This window comes from Schistocerca cancellata, chromosome 12 (assembly GCF_023864275.1).
Source record: "Schistocerca cancellata isolate TAMUIC-IGC-003103 chromosome 12, iqSchCanc2.1, whole genome shotgun sequence".
In the NCBI taxonomy this organism is placed as follows: domain Eukaryota; kingdom Metazoa; phylum Arthropoda; class Insecta; order Orthoptera; family Acrididae; genus Schistocerca; species Schistocerca cancellata.
The window spans coordinates 61,624,928-61,647,028 of NC_064637.1; the positions used below are offsets into that span (position 1 = coordinate 61,624,928).

Consider the following 22,101-nt stretch of genomic DNA (forward strand, 5'->3'; position numbering starts at 1 on the left):
TCTAGCACTGATTTCACTTAGGTCAGTTCATTTTGGTTTATCATTTATGAATATTTCAGTAACCAAAATGTTTAGTTACAAATATATTAGAATAAAGAAAATTTACAGAACGAAATTAAAAAGGAGTGACAAAGTACACAAAATATTCTTGAATTAACATGATTTAGATGCAGGCTCAATTCACATGAGCATTTCATGTGGATATGAATGTGTACTTTGTATAAATGACTTCCCGGTATGTAATAAGTAAGAAGATACAAATAAAATAACTTGTATGTGATGCTTGTCTATCACGTTGTTTTGCAAAGTGGTGTCTAATATTGTTTAGTGAAGTGATGTATTGTGTTCACTGCAAAAACAGACACATTTTCGAGTTTCATTGCTGATTGTTAACACAAAAATTATTATTATTATTATTATTATTATTATTATTATTATGTTCAACAGCCCCGTTTATTGAGATACTCAACTGCAAATTATTTTTGATGGGAACTTGTAAATTTACACGTCAAAGGCAGCATTGGCAGTCTAGTGAGGCCACTATGTATATAGTATCCAGCATGGTGTGTGATGATGGTTACTTTTTTTTCTTCAGATTGGAGCTTTCCCGGTGCAATGGGCTGAGTGGCACTGCCATGGCTTATATTTCACAGCTACCAACTCTGCGCACACTAATTCTTCAATGCACTGAGGATTTGGCTAAACTACAGCCAAGCCTTCGACTCATTGTGGAATTGAAGGAGCTACAGTGTCTCGATATTTTGAAGAGCGGCAATATCAAAGCTGTGCCATTTGGTGAATTTCCCAACAGGCTATTGAAGCTCAGGTGAGAAGTATTGCTCAGTCTGTTCCTTGTACCACTCCTGTATCAGTGAATTTACGTATCTTGCATACGACTGTATGTGAAAACAGAGCATCGGCTTGTCTCGGAAACGAGGATAACTAATAATTATGAGGTAACTGAATTCTATGGAAAAGTTAGGGAAATCCGAAAGGTTGGTGGGTCTCTGAGACACCACAGCTGGAGTTGAAATGTTTGTTGATGGAAAGAAATATTCAGAGTCATTTTGTTACTAGTCGCTGAAAGATTCTGGTTAGAAACAGTCATTTTTGGATTACTGTAAGGATAGGTGGATGAGAGCATTGAGTTGTAATGTTCATTGCTCAAACCCAGCCATCACTAGTGTGGTCACTGACCAAAGAGGATCTGCATTACTACCCATGGGGTCTTGCACTCCAGGTTATAATACTCCTGCTCTCCGTAGAGCCAAACTTAATCAAAATTTAATTCATAAGTTGCAATCATCACATTAAATAAAACAGCTGTAGCAAGTCTTTTAAGTTTAGAGCAGCAAAAGAAACATGAATTTCATGTACTTAACCTGAAGATTGAGGCTGACGGCGATTGTCGATAGTCGTTATCCGTCATTCTTCTTTGCTGAGAAAGTTCCGCACTTATTTATTGGATTTATTCTGTATTCTTGAAGTGGAATTGGAAATTACACTTTCCAAATAATTTTGACATCCAAGCTGCATATTTTCTTCATTTGTTAGTAATCTTCATTTCCAACTACTACAAATGGTGGTCTTGTGATTAGTTCACTGCTTCTAGATCCTGGGGTCCAGGATTCTATTCCTGGCCTGATCAGAGATTTTCTTCACTCACTGAAGTGTGAGTTGTCCTTATTCTTTCATCCGCTCTTCATCGACGCACAAATAGCTGAAGTAGTGTCAAATATGAGGCAAGGAAAAATAAATCACAACACCCAGAAGGAGTTGTATGCCAAACAAAAGTTGACGGGCATGTTTCTACATCTAAAAAGTATGTCCGTTCAAATTTCACAGCAGTTGCAGAAGAGTGCTGCTAATAGTGCCACTACGAGGACACGAATCAGGTTTGCTTTAAATATGTGCTGTAACAGTCAGGAGTGTTAGTTACCTTTGAGATTGGCCACGGTTAGTTGATGTTAGTCAAGATCACCTTTAAGGCAGCAAAGACATCATTATCAGCACCTCACTGAGTTCTAACCAGATCGTGTAATAGGGCTACGAGGAGACGGATGTTTTTTCTCGGTGGCATCAGTGGTCACGAGAATGTACGGTCGCAATAAGACTGGACTCCGGATGGCCACGTGGAACTACAGAGGGGGAAGACCATTGTGTTTGGCATATGGCCCTGGCTCATTGTACTGCATCTGCTGCAAGAATTTGAGCAGCAGTTGGCATCACACACGCATTCCACTGATCCCAAACCACCACCATTTGAAACTTCAGTGGTGTCAAGCAAGAGCTCATTGGACGCCAGGCTGGAGGTCTATCCTGTTTTCTGATGAAAGCTGTTTCTTCCTCGATGCCAGTGATTGCTGTGTGTCGGTTAGAAGGATGCCAGTCGAGGTCCTGCAAGCAATCTGTCTGCTTGCGTGACACACTGCACCTATGCCAGGAGTTAAGACGTGGAGTGCAGTTTTCTATGACAGCAGGAATACTCTCGTGGTCATCCCACACACCCTGACTGAATTTCTACATCAATCCTGCGATTCGACCTATTGCGGGGTGTATACGACTCGAGACAGTCGGGAGATCCGGGAAAAACCTGGGAATTTTTTTCATCCAGGAGAAAAGCTGGAAAAACTTGGGAATTTTTTAAAATTCCAGGAATTTTTCATTGTTTTAATTTTCAGTTAAATTTTTGTGATTCTGACTGGTAAGAACCAACACTCCACAAAGGATATTATTGTATCCCGCTTCTGCAGAATAATACCTGAGCAACAAAAAATAAATGAGAGAAAGGAATACAGAAATAAAACTTAAGTCACAAAGGAAATGCGCCATATAAAACAACAAAACACAGTACTCGTACAAGCGTCTGCCAACAACAGCCAAGGGTGTCAAAGGCTTTAGGAAGACTGTGCAATGTTTCCTAACAACAAATTGCCTCCGATGAGCGTAACGTGACAGCTGTTTACATTAGATTCATTTGAGCAGTTGCAGGTGGGCTCATGAGCATGCACAGTTGAGTCGCGTATGATTAGTACCTTCTCCTGCTTCTGGCTACAGATGTGTGGCTGGGCGCCACTATCTAATATCATAGATCCGGGGCTGATGCTCAGAGCAGTCTGAGTTGCAGTGGGGAGGTGGGTAGTCTCCATGTGACATGTGTTTACGTTTAGTGATTTTGCTGTTTCCTCTTCATTTATTGCTCTCACATTAAATGAAAACAAAACTGATTTCTGTGACTGGGAGTTATCAAGTGAATTAAAATACGTTCGCATAATTACGGATGCCTAATATATGTTATTAGTTTCAGGTTTTATTTCCACCTTTCTTGAAACAAAGTGTTTAATTTCACACTGCTGACTACTTTCAACCCCCCCCCCCCCCCCCCCCCCAACTGAGTTTCATTTCCTAAAGTGCCTGGAAATTCTACGCCAGTGTATAAAACCATAAACATTCAAAGAATTGATAAGTTTTACAGTTCCGAGGAAAACTATACTGTCACTTCGCACGGAAAAAGTGTATTTTCACCCAGGAGAAAGTGTATTATCAACAGGGAAATCCGGGAAAAATCTGGGAATTTTTTCCTTGTCCATGTATACACCCTGTATTGTGCTGCCATTTGTGAACAGCTCTCCAGGGGGTGTTTTCCAACACGTTAATGCTCATCCACATACCACTGTTGTAATTAGACATGCTCCACACTGTGTGAAGATATTGCCTTAGAGTGCTCAAACACCATTTCTGTCTCCAATCGAGCAGGTACGGGACATAATCGAACGACAGTTCGTGTCAGACAGAAACAGCATTAACTGTTACTGCACTGACCTGAGCAAGAGCAATAGACATGGAACTCCATCACGCAAATTGACATGCGGCACTTGTACAACACAATGCATGTGTGTTTGCATTCAACAGTCTAGTGGTTTCACTGGGTATTGATGCACCAGCATTTCATATTTGCAATGGCTAATTGCCCTTACATTAACCTGTGATCTTGCAGTGTTAATCACTTAAGTATGTTACCTAGACAAATATAGTCCCAAAATTTTATCACTCAACACTATTTTTTGATGTTGCAATTTTTTTTTCGTCACTGTAGAAGACTACCAATGTGTTAAATGTTAACATTTTAAGGACTTGATTGGTTAATTTTACAAGACTTGGTCATAAATATCTATAAAATATTTTCTATTGTAGAATATATGTATGGGTGAGATTAAGATATGTGAACACAAAATAAGCAGTCTCGCATATGCGGATGACTTAGTTGTGATGGCAGATTCGATTGAAAGTTTGCAAAGTAATATTTCAGAGCTAGATCAGAAATGTGAGGACTATGGTATGAAGATTAACATCTCCAAAACGAAAGTAATGTCAGTGGGAAAGGGATATAAACGGATTGAGTGCCAAATAGGAGGAACAAAGTTAGAACAGGTGGATGGCTTTCAAGTACTTAGGATGCATATTCTCACAGGATGGCAACATAGTGAAAGAACTGGAAGTGAGGTGTAGCAAAGCTAATACAGTGAGCGCTCAGCTACGATCTACTCTCTTCTGCAAGAAGGACGTCAGTACCAAGACTAAGTTATCTGTGCACCGTTCAATCTTTCGACCAACTTTGTTGTATGGGAGCGAAAGCTGGGTGGATTCAGGTTACCTTATCAATAAGGTTGAGGTTACGGATATGAAAGTAGCTAGGATGATTGCAGGTACTAGTAGATGGGAACAATGGCAGGAGGGTGTCCACAATGAGGAAATCAAAGAAAAACTGGGAATGAACTCTATAGATGTAGCAGTCAGGGCGAACAGGCTTAGATGGTGGGGTCACGTTACACACATGGGAGAAGCAAGGTTACCAAAGGGACTCGTGGGTTCAGCAGTAGAGGGTAGGAGGAGTCGGGGTAGACCAAGGAGAAGGTACCTGGATTCGGTTAAGAATAATTTTGAAGTAATAGGCTTAACATCAGAAGAGGCACCAATTTAGCACTGAATAGGGGACCATGGAGGAATTTTATAAGGGGGACTATGCTCCAGACTGAGCGCTGCCTTTTGTATTAAATCCTGACGCAATTTCTGTGTTTAATCGTCAATGTCAAGGTCCAAGTAAAGCAGCAGTGGTGCATCGGAATCTAATACTGGTCTCCCGGGAAACGCTAATAGCAATGGAAAATCCAGGATGGAATGTAACAATATTACGAACAGGACATTTGTTACTCACCATTTAGCAGAGATGCTGAGTCGCAGATAGGCCCATCAGAAAGACTCTCACAAATAATGTTTTCAGTCAGTAAGGCCTTCAACTACAATATACGCACATGCATGCACAAACAGACCACACATGCCCGAATGCAGTCTCGGGCAACTGAAACCGCACTGCGAGCAGCCCCAGTGCCCCCCTGCGGGTCCGGGGATTAGAATAGGCCCGAGGTATTCCTGCCTGTCGTAAGAGGCGACTAAAAGGAGTCCATCCCCCTCACGGGGGTAGTTAGCACCTGCGTCCGGAGACGGACGGTTCCACGACCTATAATCGTGGTCTTTTTGGTTTTTCACTTCTCGTTTCTTCCTTCCTTTTGTTGGTTCCTTTCTTTGCTCTTCTCCACCTCACTGTCTTCCTTACTCTTTCCCTTGACTTCTCCTTGCCTTCTCATTGCCTTTTTCTCCTTGCCTTCTCATTGCCTTTTTCTCCTTGCCTTCTCATTGCCTTTTTCTCCTTGCCTTCTCATTGCCTTTTTCTCCTTGCCTTCTCATTGCCTTTTTCTCCTTGCCTTCTCATTGCCTTCTTCTCCTTGCCTTCTCATTGCCTTCTTCTCCTTGCCTTCTCATTGCCTTCTTCTCCTTGCCTTCTCTGGTCTCCGCCTTGGCGTTTGAGACAGTCTGTCCTCTTTCTCCCTCTCTCTCTCTCTCTCTCTCTTCTTTTTCCTCTTCTTCCTTCCTCCCTGTGCGTGCCTGAAGGCCGACCCACGCGTTCGCACGCGTAGCCGGTGACGGGGTAACGCGTAAGTCCCCGCCCTGGGTAGACATGTAAGGCACGCGCGTACCCCCTGGTAAAGGCCAGGCCCGGGGAGGGGTGATTGCCTGAGCTGATACCTTCTGACCATGCCGATTGGTCCCTCCGTCTGTTTCTCGGGAGGTGTGACCTGAGGTGTAAACATTCACCTAAGGTGGGAGTGCCCTCTGAGAGGGTCCCCACAAGGAAGGAGCGTGCCATCGGAGATGCTGGCAATCATGGGGGATTCCTCCGCAATGGATTCTACTCCATCTCTCTCGACTTCGACCCAAAAACGGAAACGTGACCAGCCAACAGTGACAAAAGTACTACCGCCTGCCCCACAGTTCCTCGTAGTTTCTCGATCTGAGGACGGAAAGGATTTTTCCTCTGTCAACCCTTTCGTTATTCAGAAGGGCGTAGATGCCATAGCCGGATCTGTCAAATCTTGTACCAGGTTGCGTAACGGCACCTTATTACTAGAAACTGAGAGTGCCTTTCAGGCACAAAAACTGCTTCGGGCCACCCTCCTGTACACGTTCCCTGTCCGGGTGGAGGCCCATCGAACTTTGAATTCGTCTCGTGGTGTAGTCTATACTAGCTCCCTCGACGGATTGACTGATGAGGAGCTTCAATCTTTCCTCGCTGAGCAGGGCGTGACGGCTGTCCATAGGGTCATGAAAAAGGTCAACAATGACCTTGTACCGACCCGGACACTTTTCTTGACCTTCGATAGTGTTAAGCTGCCATCGCGCATCAAGGCGGGCTACGAGGTTATTTCTGTTCGCCCCTATGTCCCGACACCTACGCGCTGCTACCAGTGTCAGCGTTTCAATCACACTCGACAGTCTTGTTCCAATGCGGCTAAATGTGTCACTTGTGGCAGGGATGCCCATGAGGGTGACTGTCCACCTCCGTCTCCTCGTTGTGTGAACTGTCAGGGTGACCATGCCGCATCCTCCCGCGACTGTCCTGTCTATAAGGAAGAACGCTGTATCCAAGAAATTCGGGTCAAAGAGAAAGTGTCCACCTCGGCTGCTCGCAAGCTATTGGCTAGTAGGAAGCCCACGCTGCTCCCAGCGGGCAAATACAGTACTGTCCTCGCCTCTCCTCGGACTACCCGGGAGGTAGCAACCCAGACATGCGATCTGACCTTCAGCACCACGGTCGTCCGTTCGGCCAGTGCTAAGATCGCGCGGTCGACGTCTCCTCTTCCTCCCATCACCCCACAGACACCAGCCCCTTCCTCAGCTTCTGCTAAGTCGAAGACCCAGAAGTCAGATGCACGGGCCTTCAAGAAGGAACCATCCCGTGCAGACTTCCTCCGTCCCTCGACCTCCCAGCCTTCGACCGGTACATCCACCAAACGTCCTTCCAAAAAGGCGCATAGGAAGCACAGTTCTCCTTCTCCGCCACGGCGCATTTCTTCTCCTGCGCCACCCAGCGGTTGCCGCCCCAGGCCGTCATCCGTTTCGCCTGGCCGCACCGCTGGTAGCCGTACATCTGGCCGTTCACCGGCGGAGGAAGCTCCCCCTCCCGGCCATCCTCCCGAGATGGCCGATGACCCTATAGACCCCATGGACGATGACTGTCCGCCTACTGATAGCGGCGGCAGTGCTCGCTCGAAGCCAGGCCCTAAGCGGCCTTCGAGGTGACCCCTTCTCTCATCTTCCTTTTCTTACGATGGCACTTATTCACTGGAATATTCACAGCATTCGCTCCAACCGAGAGGACTTGAAGTTGCTGCTCCGCTTGCATCGTCCGCTCGTCGTAGCCCTCCAGGAAAGGAAGCTACGCCCACGCGATCAAATTGCCTTGGCACACTACACCTCTGTGCGTTTTGACCTACCCCCTGTGGTAGGTATCCCAGCTCATGGAGGGGTTATGTTGCTGGTCCGGGATGATATTTACTACGATCCCATCACGTTGCACACTGGCCTGCTGGCAGTTGCCATCCGCATTACTCTCCCCACCTTTACGTTTTCCTTTTGTACCGTTTACACTCCATCGTCATCTGCCGTTACCAGGGCAGACATGATGCAACTTATTGCTCAGCTACCTGCACCATTTTTGTTAACTGGAGACTTCAATGCCCACCATCCCCTTTGGGGCTCTCCAGCATCCTGCCCGAGGGGCTCCTTGTTAGCAGACCTTTTCAACCAGCTCAATCTTGTCTGCCTCAATACTGGCGCCCCTACTTTTCTTTCGGACACATCTCACACCTATTCCCATTTAGACCTCTCTATATGTACTCCCCAACTTGCACGCCGGTTTGAGTGGTATGCACTTGCTGATACATATTCGAGCGACCACTTCCCGTGTGTTATCCATCTCCTGCAGCATACTCCCTCTCCGTGCTCCTCTAGTTGGACCATCTCCAAGGCAGACTGGGGGCTCTTCTCTTCCAGGGCGACCTTTCAGGATCAAACCTTCACAAGCTGCGATCGTCAGGTCGCACACCTCACGGAAGTCATTCTCGCTGCTGCTGAATATTCCATCCCTCACCCTACTTCTTCTCCACGTCGCGTACCGGTCCCCTGGTGGACCGCAGCATGTAGAGACGCTTTACGTGCTTGTCGACGTGCTTTACGCACCTTTAAACGCCACCCTACAGTGGCGAATTGTATTAATTATAAACGATTACGTGCTCAGTGTCGTCGTATTATTAAAGAAAGCAAGAAAGCCAGCTGCGCTGCTTTCACAAGCACCTTCAACAGTTTTACTCCTTCTTCTGTTGTCTGGGGTAGCCTGCGCCGGCTGTCTGGCACTAAGGTCCACTCCCCAGTTTCTGGCTTGAAGGTCGCGAATGAAGTCCTTGTGGCCCCTGAGGCTGTCTCCAATGCCTTCGGCTGCTTTTTCGCAGAGGTTTTGAGCTCCGCTCATTACCACCCTGCCTTCCTCCCCCGCAAACAGGCAGAGGAGGCTAGGCCACCTGACTTCCGCTCCTCGAATTGTGAAAGTTATAATGCCCCATTCACCATGCGGGAACTCGAAAACGCACTTGGCCGATCACGGTCCTCCGCTCCAGGGCCTGATTCTATTCATATTCAGATGCTGAAGAACCTTTCTCCTGCGGGTAAAGGTTTTCTTCTTCGTACATACAATTGCATCTGGATTGAGGGACATGTTCCCGCATGCTGGCGCGAGTCTATTGTTGTCCCGATTCCTAAGCCGGGGAAGGACAAGCACTTACCTTCCAGTTATCGACATATCTCGCTTACCAGCTGTGTCTGTAAAGTGATGGAGCGAATGGTTAACTCTCGATTGGTTTGGCTGCTCGAGTCTCGACGCCTACTTACCAATGTACAATGTGGATTTCGTAGGCGCCGTTCTGCTGTTGACCATCTGGTTACCTTGTCGACCTTCATTATGAATAACTTCTTGCGGAAGCGCCCGACCGCGGCTGTGTTCTTTGATTTGGAGAAGGCTTACGACACCTGTTGGAGGGCGGGCATTCTCCGCATCATGCATACATGGGGCCTTCGCGGTCGCCTCCCTCTTTTTATTCGTTCCTTTTTAATGGATCGACAGTTCAGGGTACGTGTGGGTTCTGTCCTGTCCGACACCTTTCACCAGGAGAATGGGGTGCCACAGGGCTCAGTTTTGAGCGTCGCTCTCTTCGCCATCGCGATCAATCCAATAATGGATTGCCTCCCAGCTGATGTATCAGGCTCCCTTTTTGTGGACGATTTTACCATCTATTGCAGCGCTCAGTGTACACGTGTCCTGGAGCACTGTCTTCAGCGTTCTCTTGACCGTCTTTACTCCTGGAGTGTCGCCAATGGCTTCCGTTTTTCTGCCGAGAAGACGGTCTGTATTAACTTCTGGCGCTACAAAGAGTTTCTCCCACCGTCCTTACGACTCGGTCCCGTTGCTCTCCCAATCGTGGAGACAACCAAATTTTTAGGCCTTACATTTGACAGGAAACTTAGCTGGTCTCCACATGTCATATTTGGCCGCCCGTTGTACCCGTTCTTTAAATGTCCTCCGTGTTCTCAGTGGTATGTCGTGGGGAGCGGATCGAACCGTCCTACTTCGTCTATATCGGTCGATCGTCCGCTTCAAGCTGGATTATGGGAGCTTCGTATACTCCTCTGCACGGCCATCCATCTTACGCCGCCTCAACTCCATCCAACATCGGGGTTTACGACTTGCGATCGGAGCATTTTATACCAGTCCCGTAGAGAGTCTTCATGCTGACGCTGGCGAATTGCCACTCACCTACTGGCGCGATATACTGCTTTGTCGGTATGCCTGTCGGCTACTGTCAATGCCCGACCATCCGTCTTATAGTTCCTTTTTTGACGACTCTCTTGACCGTCAATACGGGTTGTATGTCTCTGCCCTGCTACCCCCTGGAGTTCGCTTTCGTCGCCTCCTTCAACACCTTAATTTTTCACTCCCTGCAACCTTTCGAGTGGGTGAGAGCCGCACGCCACCTTGGCTCCAGGCTCAGGTCCGCGTTAACCTTGACCTCAGCTCGCTCCCAAAAGAGGTCACCCCCGGTTCGGTCTACCACTCCCGTTTTTTGGAACTTCGTTCAAAGTTCATCAACATGACTTTCATTTATACAGATGGCTCTAAGACCAATGACGGGGTCGGGTGTTCCTTTATTGTCGGGGCACACAGTTTCAACTACCGGCTCCATGGCCATTGTTCGGTCTTCACAGCTGAGCTCTTTGCCCTCTACCAGGCTGTTCTTTACATCTGCCGCCACCGACATTCTGCTTATGTCATCTGCTCAGATTCCCTGAGCGCCATCCAGAGCCTCAGTGATCCGTACCCGGTTCACCCTTTCGTACACCGGATCCAACGCTCTCTTCAGCAGCTGGTGGACGTCGGTTCTCCGGTTAGCTTTATGTGGGTTCCTGGCCATGTCGGTATCCCTGGGAACGAAGCTGCAGATGCCGCGGCCAAGGCTGCGGTCCTCCAGCCTCGGACAGCTTCTTGTTGTGTCCCTTCGTCCGATTTTAGCAGGGTCATTTGTCGGCGCATTGTGTCGCTGTGGCATGCCGATTGGGCTGCACTTACCGACAACAAGCTTCGGGCCTTAAAACCTCTTCCCGTGGCTTGGACGTCCTCCTCACGCCCTTCTCGGCGGGAGGAGGTCGTTTTAGCCCGGTTAAGAATTGGACACTGCCGGTTCAGCCATCGCCATCTGCTGACGGCTGCGCCGGCGCCGTTCTGCCCATGTGGGCACTTGCTGACGGTTAGACACATTTTAATGTCCTGTCCAGATCTTAACACACTGCGCCGCGATTTTAACCTGCCAAATACTTTCGATGCCATTTTAGCGGATGACCCACGAGCAGCTGCTCGTGTTCTTCGTTTTATCAATTTGACAAACCTCGCTAAGGACATTTGATGATGCTGTTTTTTAATCCTATGCCTGTCAGTCTTTTATCGTGTTTTCCCTTTTAGTTGTTGTTGTCAACTTGTGCCTCGCAGTGCATTCTTAGAGTAGTCAGGGCGCTAATGACCATTGAAGTTGTGCGCCCTAAAACCACAAAAAAAAAAAAAGCCCCAGTGCATGATGGGAATGATGATTGTGTGGAGATAAGGAGGAAGCTGGGGCGGGGAGGGGAGGGATGGTATGGTAGAGGTGGCGGACAGTGAAGTACTGCAGGTTAGATGGTGGGGAGGGGAGAAGTGGCGGGGGAGCGGGAGGGGGAGGGGGTGAAAGAAGTAGAGGGAAAGGAGAGAAGTAAGCAGACTGGGTGTGATGGTGGAATGACGGCTGTGTAGTGTTGGAAAGGGAACAGGGAAGGGGCTGGATGGGTGAGGACAATGAGTAATGATGGTTGAGGCCAGGAACGTTACAGGAATGTAGGATGTATTGCAGGGAAAGTTCCCACCTGCGCAATTCAGAAGAGCTGGTGTTGGTGTGAAGGATGAAGGATGTCATGTTTGGCAGCGTGTTCAGCAACAGGCTGGTCCACTTGTACCTCAGCCACAGTTTGTCGGTGGCCATTCATGTAGACAGCTTGTTGGTTGTCATGCCTATATAGAATGCAGCACAGTGGTTGCAGGGCCGTGCGAGGGAGCTACGCGGTCTAAGGCACTTGTCACAGTCTGCGCGGCTCCTCTGTTGGAGCTTCGAGTCCTCCCTTGTGCATGGTTTTGTGTGTGTTGTCCTTAGTTGTAAGTTAGTTTAAGTTAGATTAAGTAGTGCATAAGCTTAGGGACTTATAACCTCAGTGGTCCCATAAGACTTTACCACGAATTTCCACCACAGTGGTTGCAGCTTAGCTTGTAGATCACATGCTGGCCACTGTGGCCGAGCAGTTCTAGGTGCTACAGTCTGGAACTGCTCTGCTGCTACGGTTGCAGGTTCGAATCCTGCCTCAGGCACGTATGTGTCTGGTGTCCTTAGGTTAGCTAGGTTTAAGTAGTTCTAAGTCTAGGGGACTGATGGCCTCAGATATTAAGTCCCATAGTGCTTAGAGCTATTTGAGCCATTTTTTAAATCAATTCTTTTTTGATTTCTTCACATTTTTATGGAGCCATTTTGTCTTAGCTTCCCTGCATATCCTATTTATCTCAATCCTCAGTGACTTGTGTTCCTGAGTCTCCCGAAACATTTTTGTACTTCCTTCTTTCATTGAACAATTGAAGTATTTCTTCTGTTACCCATGGTTTCTTTGCAGTTACCTTCTTTGTACCTATGTTTTACTTCCCAACTTCTGTTATCACCATTTTCAGAGATGTCCATTCCCCTTCAACTGTACTGCTTACTGAGCTATTCCTTATTGCTGTATAGCCTTAGAGAACTTCAAGCATATCTCGTCATTCCTTAGTACTTCTGTATCCCACTTCTTTGCTTATTGATTCTTCCTGACTAATGTTTTAAACTTCAGCCTACTCTCCATCACTATTATGTTGTGATCTGAGTCTATATCTGCTCCTGGGTACGCCTTACAATCCAGTATCCGATTTCGGAATCTCTGTCTGACCATGATGTAATCTAACGGAAAACTTCCGTATCATCCAGCCTTTGCCAAGTATACCTCCTCCTCTTTTGATTCTTGAACAGAGTATTCACTATTACTAGGTGAAGTTTATTACAGAACTCAATTAATCTTTATCCTCTCTCATTCCTTGTCCAAGGCCCATACTTTTCTGTAACCTTTTCTTCTACTCCTATCCCTAAAAATGCATTTCAGTCTCCCATGACAATTAGATTTTTATCCCCCTTTACATACTGTATTATCAATTAAATAGCCACATACACTTTCTCTATCTCTTCAGCTTCAGCTTGTGACATCGGCATGTGTACCTGAACTATCGTTGTCAGTATTGGTTTGCTGTCGATTGTGATAAGAATAACCCTATCACTGAACTGTTCACAGTAACACTTTCTCTGCCCTACCTTCCTATTCATAACGAATCCTACTCCTGTTTGCCACTGTTGATATTACCCTGCACTCATCTGACCTGAACTCCTTGTCTTCTTTCCACTCCACTTCACTAACCCCTACTATATCTAGATTGAGCCTCTGCATTTCCCTTTGATTTTCTAGTTTCCCTATCACATTCAAGCTTCTGACATTCCACATCCCAACTCGTTGAACATTATCTTTACATTGATTGTTCAATATTTTTCTTGTGGTAACCTCCCCCTTGGCAGTCCCCTCCCAGAAATCCAAATGGAGGACTATTCTGGAATCTTTTGCCAATGGAGAGAACGTCATGGCACTTCAGTTACAGGCCACAGGTCCTGTGGATACACATTACGTGTCTTTAATGCAGTGGTTTCCATTGCCTTCTGCATCCTCATGCCATTGATCTTTGTTGACTCTTCTGCCTTCAAGGGCAATTTCCCACCCCAAGGACAAGAGAGTGCCCTGAACCTCTGTCCGCTCCTCCGCCCTCTTTGACAAGGCCGTTGGCAGAATGAGGCTGACTTCTTATGCCGGAAGTCTTCAGACCCCAATGCTGATTATTGACACCAACAATACCTCCACTTCAACAGCTGCCACCCATTCTGTACCAAAAAGTCCCATCTGTACAGCCTAGCCACCCGTGGTCGTCGCATCTGCAGTGACGAGCTGTCTCGGTATATATCAACAGTCTCACTGCAGCCTTCACAGACCGTAATTATCCTCCCAAACCTTGTACACACACACACACACACACACACACACACACACACACACACACACACACACACACATTTTTCAGCATTAATTATGTTGTGCGCACACATTCCATTTAATGGAATGTTTTGCTCCTATGATTGTATACTTTCTGACTTATCATTTTTCAGCATTAATTATGTTGTGCACATGCACGAGCATTCCATTAAATGTAAAGAATCCATTTGCAAGACAAGTGTGAATGTTTATTTAGGAGCCACCACCGACGTCATTTATTGTAATGTTTTACTGGTGCACACAAAAAGCACCCTCTAATGTGATGTATGTGACTGCTAACAGAACATATACCTCCTTCTATCAGTGGCAAACTAAAATGGCTTGGCAGCAGTGATATGCTTGTTCAAGTGTGTGCCTAATCAGTATCAAAAGAAGCATGAACCAAAAAATAAGGAAACAATTGCTACATCACAACCACAAAGTTAAAGGGATTGTATTGTCACAACAAAGGGAGTTGTGAGGTATTACACTGATCAGCTGATGTTCTTATTTGGTATGTCAAACTAAGCATTTATGCTGAACTCTATTGGCTGTGTATGCTTCTGAAGTTCAGACCTGTTCAATGTAAAGTTTATTGTTGATGAGAATTTACTTCCCTCGATCCCAAATAAACCGATAAATTTCCTCGGTATCCCATTTACATCACAGCAGTGAGGATTTCAGTGTATCTGGTGTGTGGCATTATAAGAAATCGGATTATAAGAAACAGTGCATGATGAATTGCAGAAATACAAGTGTCAGTGTGACATCCTTTTTTCTCCATCCACAGGGAGCTACGTGTGACATATGAGAGTGAAAATGATTTCACTGAGCTGCAATGTAAAATGCCGAATCTCAAGATCTACAACACTGCCTGGGTGACAGAGGAGGATTTCCCAAAAGACGATGATGCAGATTACTGTCACCGTGACGGATGATTTATAATCCTTGTTCACAATTTGGTTGCGTTACCTGTAATTATGCCCGTGAAGTCTCTTTGTCCTCCTCCTGTTGTCCTCTGACTATTAATGGACATAACAAACATTTGTTAAATAAAGAGCAGAATATTGCAGCAACTGGGTATTCAATCTCTTCATATTTATTAAAACCCAATGTTTCCTCTTTTTGATTAGTTTTGTAACATCAAGGAGCTTCAATATTCAATTGAGACCTGTAAGCAGCACCAAATAACAAAATAACAAAGACTTCACTTCTTTACACCGTTCTGACATACACCGAGGTGCCAAGTAGTGGGTTCCCCCCGGCTGACACCTAACATAAAGTGACTGTACATTTTAACTAAATGAATCACACACCTAGTTACCATTTGTCTTACATAGCTCTGACCATTTAAGGCTAGACCATTTAAGGCTTTTGTGCAATACCTCTTTATAGACAAAAGGCTTTTGTGCAATACCTCTTTATAGACACATGGAATACACCTATCAAAAAATAATAAAATACCAGACTCTTCCAGATGTTTTTATATTAATATAAAAAACAGGAAAATAGAAAGAGCCAAAGATGGAATAGTCGGCTAAGCAAGCTTGTGTACTTAATTGCTGTATAATTAGAAAATTGAAAAATTATCAGTACTACATTATGGGAGAGCATTTCACTGTGAAAGAGAATTCCCAGAGTTTGCTAGTAACTTTTCAAAAGCTCAAGCTTTTTACTTGGAATGTCCGTCTGCTTAGGTGGATGGTAACGTGCCCACCTTCCATGCAAGCGGGCCCAGGTTTGATTCCCAACCGGGTTGGAGATTATCTCTGCTCAGGGACTTGGCGTTGTGTTGTCGTCATCATCATTTCATTCTCATCACTCGTGTGCAAGTCACCCAATGTGGCATCAACTGAAATAAGACTTGCACTTGGGGGTTGAACTTCCCCGGATGGGGGCTCCTGGCCAGTGATGCCATATGCTCTTTTTTTTTTAATCGGAATAATTGATAGACTAAATAGTTATTTTAATGAAAGTATGTATTTTTGGAAGTAGAAAAATGGGGATTACAAAACTATTTTACTGAATTTTGGAAATATATAATTTATATTTGGAGCCTTCTAGAACATGAAAATTTTCATCCGAACGACTTTATATTTAAAAAGTTATTGTGATATTAAAACATTTATTAAGAGAAAAGGGAGTGATTGCTTACACATAAGCTATACCATTCTAGAAACTAACAAAATTTCATGTTCCCAAGACTTGAGTGTACATTAAAACTGACTTTTTTTGTTAAACACAATATTTCCAGCGAACTGATTGTTGTGTAACTGTAAAAACTGTCACTAATTAAGTTTTATGAAATACTACTTGAATAATAAATAGATAATTTTGTGTAACTATTTTATATGTACTATTAACAAAAAGAGAGAGAGATTAGAAAAGGAGAAAGATAATGTTGATATCAAGAACAGTATAACAAGAAGTTTATGTTTCCTCTGTTACAGTTTGCTAAAGATACTTCGGACCTACTTTGTGGATGGAGTATCTGATAGTTCAACGAAAGGCAGGAAATGGTTTTAGCTAAATGTGGTGGCAAAATGATGTCCTTTCACGGTTCTCTTCAGCCTGCGGAATGGAAAGAGGTCTCGGAGGGGACCTCATTTGATGAATATACTGGCTGAGTCAATGTAACTGGTTTGTGTTTTGCCGAAAAATCATGAACAAGCATTGAGGTGTGAGCAGGAGTGTTATCGTGATATAATTTCCACGAGTGGTTTTGCCACAGTTCCGATCGTTTTCTTCAGAATGCTTCACGCAAACAGCTCGTAACGTCCAGAAGTGTTCCTTATTGACCCTACGACCATAAGGCGTGAACCTGTGATGTACTATCCCATCGTAATTGAAGAAAACAGTGAGAAGAACCTTCAAATGTGATCGAACTTGTTGAAATTTTTTTCGGTCTCGGCTCTTCAGGTAGTTTCCGTCAGGATTAGTGGGCCGTGGTTTTGACATCATATCTTATACCCAGGTTTTGTCAGCTGTTATAACCTTCTTTAGAAGTTCCAGATTGTTGCCGACTTCATTCAGCAATTCCTGAGTGATATCTACATGACATCGTTTTTAGTCAGAATGTAATAATTTCAGAACAAATTTTGCTGCTACGTGTTTGAGGCCCAAAATGTATGAAAAGTTGCTCAGAATGAGCCAAATGATATGCCAACATCACCATCAGCCTCTCTGATGGTGATTTGGTTATTTTTCCAGAACAGTTTACTTTACTCCTTGCACATTGCCATTAGTAATTGATGTGCTATGGCATCGAGTGTGGTCCTTGTCTTAAATGTCTCCTCACCCCTCTTTGAAATGAAAGCCATAGTCAGCATTTCAAATGTGGTGCTGCACCATACTCCAATTTTCATGCAAAATTTAATGCAAATACTTTGCTCCATCTTTTTCTAAAGTAGAAACTTGCGAAGCACTCAAAAATGTGTGTAATCTTTCTGATTTCCAACAGCAAACTAAATATTCAAAATAGGTGCAAAAGCAAACATACACCAGTAAAAAGTGTATCAACAAGATTTTTTTTTAATTAGGTGTATAATGCCTGCAAAATTAAAGAAAATCCCGTTACTTTTTGATCAAACCTTGTATGTGCTCATTCAATTTTACATTGTTCTAGACATCTACGTAATGCCTTTTTTTTTATTTTCTGGGTCAAATAGCAGCCCTCATCAACTGACAGTCCTCTGCTGGTCATTCTGAATTTCGCTTTAATCTTCTTGCGGTGTAACCTCTTTGTAGACAACACACATGTCTACAAACCGACTTTCAGCATTTTTTATATTATCCACTGGATCATATATCAACTTTTTCTTCATTGCTTAGTACGATTCATTGTTTCAGTGACCTACAATAGAGTGCTACTAGTAGGTTAGCAAGTTCTCTCTCATATTGCACGTCTTACATCTGGCCCACATGCCTTTAAACTGTTGACTGGTTTTAATTGATTTTCTATTCTACAAACAGCGCTCAAAAAGTTTTGCACAGTTGTCTCTAATTCTTTTTATTTTTTAAGGAGGAGAATGAAATTTTTTGTGAATATACTTGGAACATTTAGCTATAAGTTGGTATATAAAAGTACAGTAGACCGTCGATTATCCGAAGTAATTGGGGGACATGGATGTTCGGAAAACTGGTTTGTTTGGATAATCGAACTGTACATGTTTATTTGCCAAAAAGAAGTACTGTACAGTAAATTTATTCATAAAAACAAGCATCTCTTTTAGTATTACAAAGTAACATACAAAGGCAACTTCAGTAGGAATATATAGTAATAATCTCGTACTTGTCCCTCAGAGAGGACAACACATTTACGTTTAAGCATTTTGTATCGTCAAGTTCACTTCTTCATGCAGCAGCACACAAGTAGTCATAACAGAGAACAGGAGGTGACTGTTTGCACCGTGAGAAGCTCTTCTTGGGGGCGCGCAATCCTTCAAACTGCGCGGAGCGGCACTCCTCAACTCTAAGCTGGCGTAGCTGTTGCTGTGAACAGCTTTGATACTGCCGCTACTTCTACTGCCAGTGCCAAGCCGACAGAAGTGTGCTGATTGTTGAAACACAGTGTCTGGCGGCTTGCCGGTCAGCAGCGCCTTGTGAAGGCCCCATTAGGAGCAATGTTCCACCAGCGGTGGCCCAGTGCGGCGACTACTGTGGGAAACTTGGTTTGAGAGTGAGGGGGATGATGGAAGGTAGGGTGGGAGAGTTACAGGTGCGAGCGAGCACACAGTTCGGTTAAGCGGTCGTTCGGTTGACCAATGTTCGGATAATTGACGCTCTACTGTATTTTATTTATAACTAAAAACAAAGATGATGCAACTTACCAAACAAAAGTGTTGGTATGTTGATAGAGACACAAACACACACACACAAAATTCAAGCTTTCGCAACCCACGGTTGCTTCATCAGGAAAGAGGGAAGGAGAGGGAAAGACGAAAGGATGTGGGTTTTAAGGGAGAGGGTAAGGAGTCATTCCAATCCCGGGAGCGGAAAGACTTACCTTAGGGGGGAAGAAAGGACAGGTATACACTTGTACACACGCACATATCCATCCGCACATATACAGACACAAGCAGACACAAGCAGACACATGTAAAGGCAAAGAGTTTAGGCAGAGATGTCAGTCGAGGCGGAAGTACAGAGGCAAAGATGTTGTTGAATGACAGGTGAGGTATGAGCAGCAGCAACTTGAATTAGTGGAGGTTGAGACCTGGTGGGTAACGGGAAGAGAGGATATATTGAAGGGCAAGTTCCCATCTGTGGAGTTCTGGTAGGTTGGTGTTAGTGGGAAGTATCCAGATAACCCAGATGGTGTAACACTGTGCCAAGATGTGCTGGCTGTGCACCAAGGCATGTTTAGCCACAGGGTGATCCTCATTACCAACAAACACTGTCGGCCTGTGTCCATTCATGCGAATGGACAGTTTGTTGCTGGTCATTCCCACATAAAAAGCTTCACAGTGTGGGCAGGTCAGTTGGTAAATCACGTGGGTGCTTTCACACGTGGCTCTGCCTTTGATCGTGTACACCTTCCGGGTTAGACTGGAGTAGGTGGTGGTGGGAGGGTGCATGGGACAGGTTTTACACTGGGGGCAGTTACAAGTGTAGGAGCCAGAGGGTAGGGAAGGTGGTTTGGGAATTTCATAGGGATGAACCAAGAGGTTATGAAGGTTAGGTGGATGGCGGAAAGACACTCTTGGTGGAGTGGGGAGGATTTCATGAAGGATGGATCTCATTTCAGGGCAGGATTTGAGGAAGTTGTATCCTTGCTGGAGAGCCACATTCAGAGTCTGATCCAGTCCCGGAAAGTATCCTGTCACAAGTGGGGCACTTTTGTGGTTCTTCTGTGGGAGGTTCTTGGTTTGAGAGGATGAGGAAGTGACTCTGGTTATTTGCTTCTGTACCAGGTCGGGAGGGTAGCTGCGGGATGCGAAAGCTGTTTGCAGGTTGTTGGTGTAATGGTTCAGGGATTCAGGACTGGAGCAGGTACGTTTGCCACGAAGACCTAGGCTGTAGGGAAGGGACCATTTGATATGGAATGGGTGGCAACTGCCGTAATGGAGGTACTGTTGCTTGTTGGTGGGTTTGATGTGGACGGATGTGTGAAGCTGGCCATTGGACAGATGAGGTCAACGTCAAGGAAAGTGGCATGGGATTTGGAGTAGGACCAGGTGAATCTGATGGAACCAAAGGAGTTGAGGTTGGAGAGGAAATTCTGGAGTTGTTCTTCACTGAGAGTCCAGATCATGAAGATGTCATCAATAAATCTGTACCAACTTTGGGTTGGCAGGCCTGTGTAACGAAGAAGGCTTTCTCTAAGTGACCCATAAATAGGTTGGCGTACGAGGGGTTCCATTTTGGTACCCATGGCTGTTCCCTTTAATTGTTGGTATGTCTGGCCTTCAAAAGTGAAGAAGTTGTGGGTTAGGATGAAGCTGCCTAAGGTAATGAGGAAAGAGGTTTTAGGTAGGGTAGCAGGTGATCGTTGTGAAAGGAAGCACTCCATCGCAGCGAGGCCCTGGATGTGCGGAATATTTGCGTATAAGGAAATGGCATCAATGGTTACAAGGATGGTTTCCAGCGGTAACAGATTGGGTAAGGATTCCAGGCGTTCGAGAAAGTGGTTGGTGTCTTTGATGAAGGATGGTAGACTGCATGTTATGGGTTGAAGGTGTTGATCTACGTAGGCAGAGTTACGTTCTGTGGGGGCTTGGTAACAAGCTACAATGGGGCGGCCGGGGTATTTGGGTTTGTGAATTTTCGGAAGTAGGTAGAAGGTAGGGGTGCGGGGTGTCGCTGGGGTCAGGAGATTGATGGAGTCAGGTGAAAGGTTTTGTAGGGGGCCTAAGGTTCTGAGGATTCCTTGAAGCTCCGCCTGGACATCAGGAAGTATTTTATTTTAGTTACAGGTGAGCCATAATGGACTGTGAAGTAGATGTCAGGTTGCCACAACGGTCAGTGATGGACTTCCTGTTAAAGACCAGCAATGGCTCTGCCACATAGATTCACAGGAAGTTGCTCCCTGTTTATGGGAAGGACACAGTGGGTCACAGCAGTATCCAGCGGTGGTAAGAAGGTGCTTTCTCTGTACTGGACAATCCATGATGCAGTAGACCACCGACTGCAGTGAGTGATGTGAATAAGGAGACCATTGATCAAATCATCCAAAATGACGGATGTGTGATAACACAACAGCTTGCTGAAATGACTCATTTGTCATTGGGTAGTGTGGTATCACTGGTACAATCACTAGGGTATAGAAAAACCTGTCCACGTTGGGTGCCTAGACTATTGACAAGAGAAATGAAAGCGATGAGGAAGAATGTGTGCGAGGGTCTCATGAAGACCTTTGCTGGAGAGTGGAAACAGTGTTTGACGGCGTCATTACCCAGGATGAAACATGGTTGTTTTTGTCTGAACCTGTGAGCAAAACCAAATCCATGGAGTGGCGTCATCCAGGGGTTGCCCTCGGAAGAAGAAACCAAGACTTTCATGAACAGCAGGCCGAAAGTTGATGGCCTCTTCCTTCTGGGATCAGTGTGGTGTCATTTTTATTGACTCTTTCGAACCCGGCTCCACAATTAACCAGGACCATTACTGTTTGTCGTTGGACAAGCTGCAACGTGCCATCAGGACCTATAGACCACAGCTTCAGGGTCAGCTCAACAGACTACGCCATGACAATGGCAAACCCCATACAGCCCTTATGATGCAGGAGAAAATCAGGAATATGGGTTGGAAAATTGTTCCTCATCCTCCTTACAGTCTGGACTTGGCTGTGTCTGATTTTTTACCTTTTTGGTCGTCTGAAGTCCCACCTGTGCAATAAAACATTTGATAGTGAGAAAGACCTTATTTCCTGTGTCAAGCGATGGTGTAAAAGTCAATACCCAGAATTTTACCAAAGTGCATTTACATAATGGAAAGAACATTGGGCGAGATGTGTCACAGCTGATGGAGACTACATTGAGTAGGATCAAT

At 45.1% G+C, this 22,101-nt stretch overlaps 1 protein-coding gene across 1 annotated transcript in view; it reads left to right on the forward strand.

Moving 5' to 3' along the window:
- Positions 1-15,191, forward strand: part of LOC126109716 (uncharacterized) — a 146,750-nt gene extending 131,559 nt beyond the window's left edge. The window contains exons 7-8 of the mRNA XM_049914772.1: positions 596-826; positions 14,906-15,191. Coding sequence (XP_049770729.1) covers positions 596-826; positions 14,906-15,053 — 379 coding nt within the window. The 3' untranslated portion in view covers positions 15,054-15,191. The remainder of the gene's footprint in view (positions 1-595; positions 827-14,905) is intronic.
- Positions 15,192-22,101: the final 6,910 nt, after the last annotated feature.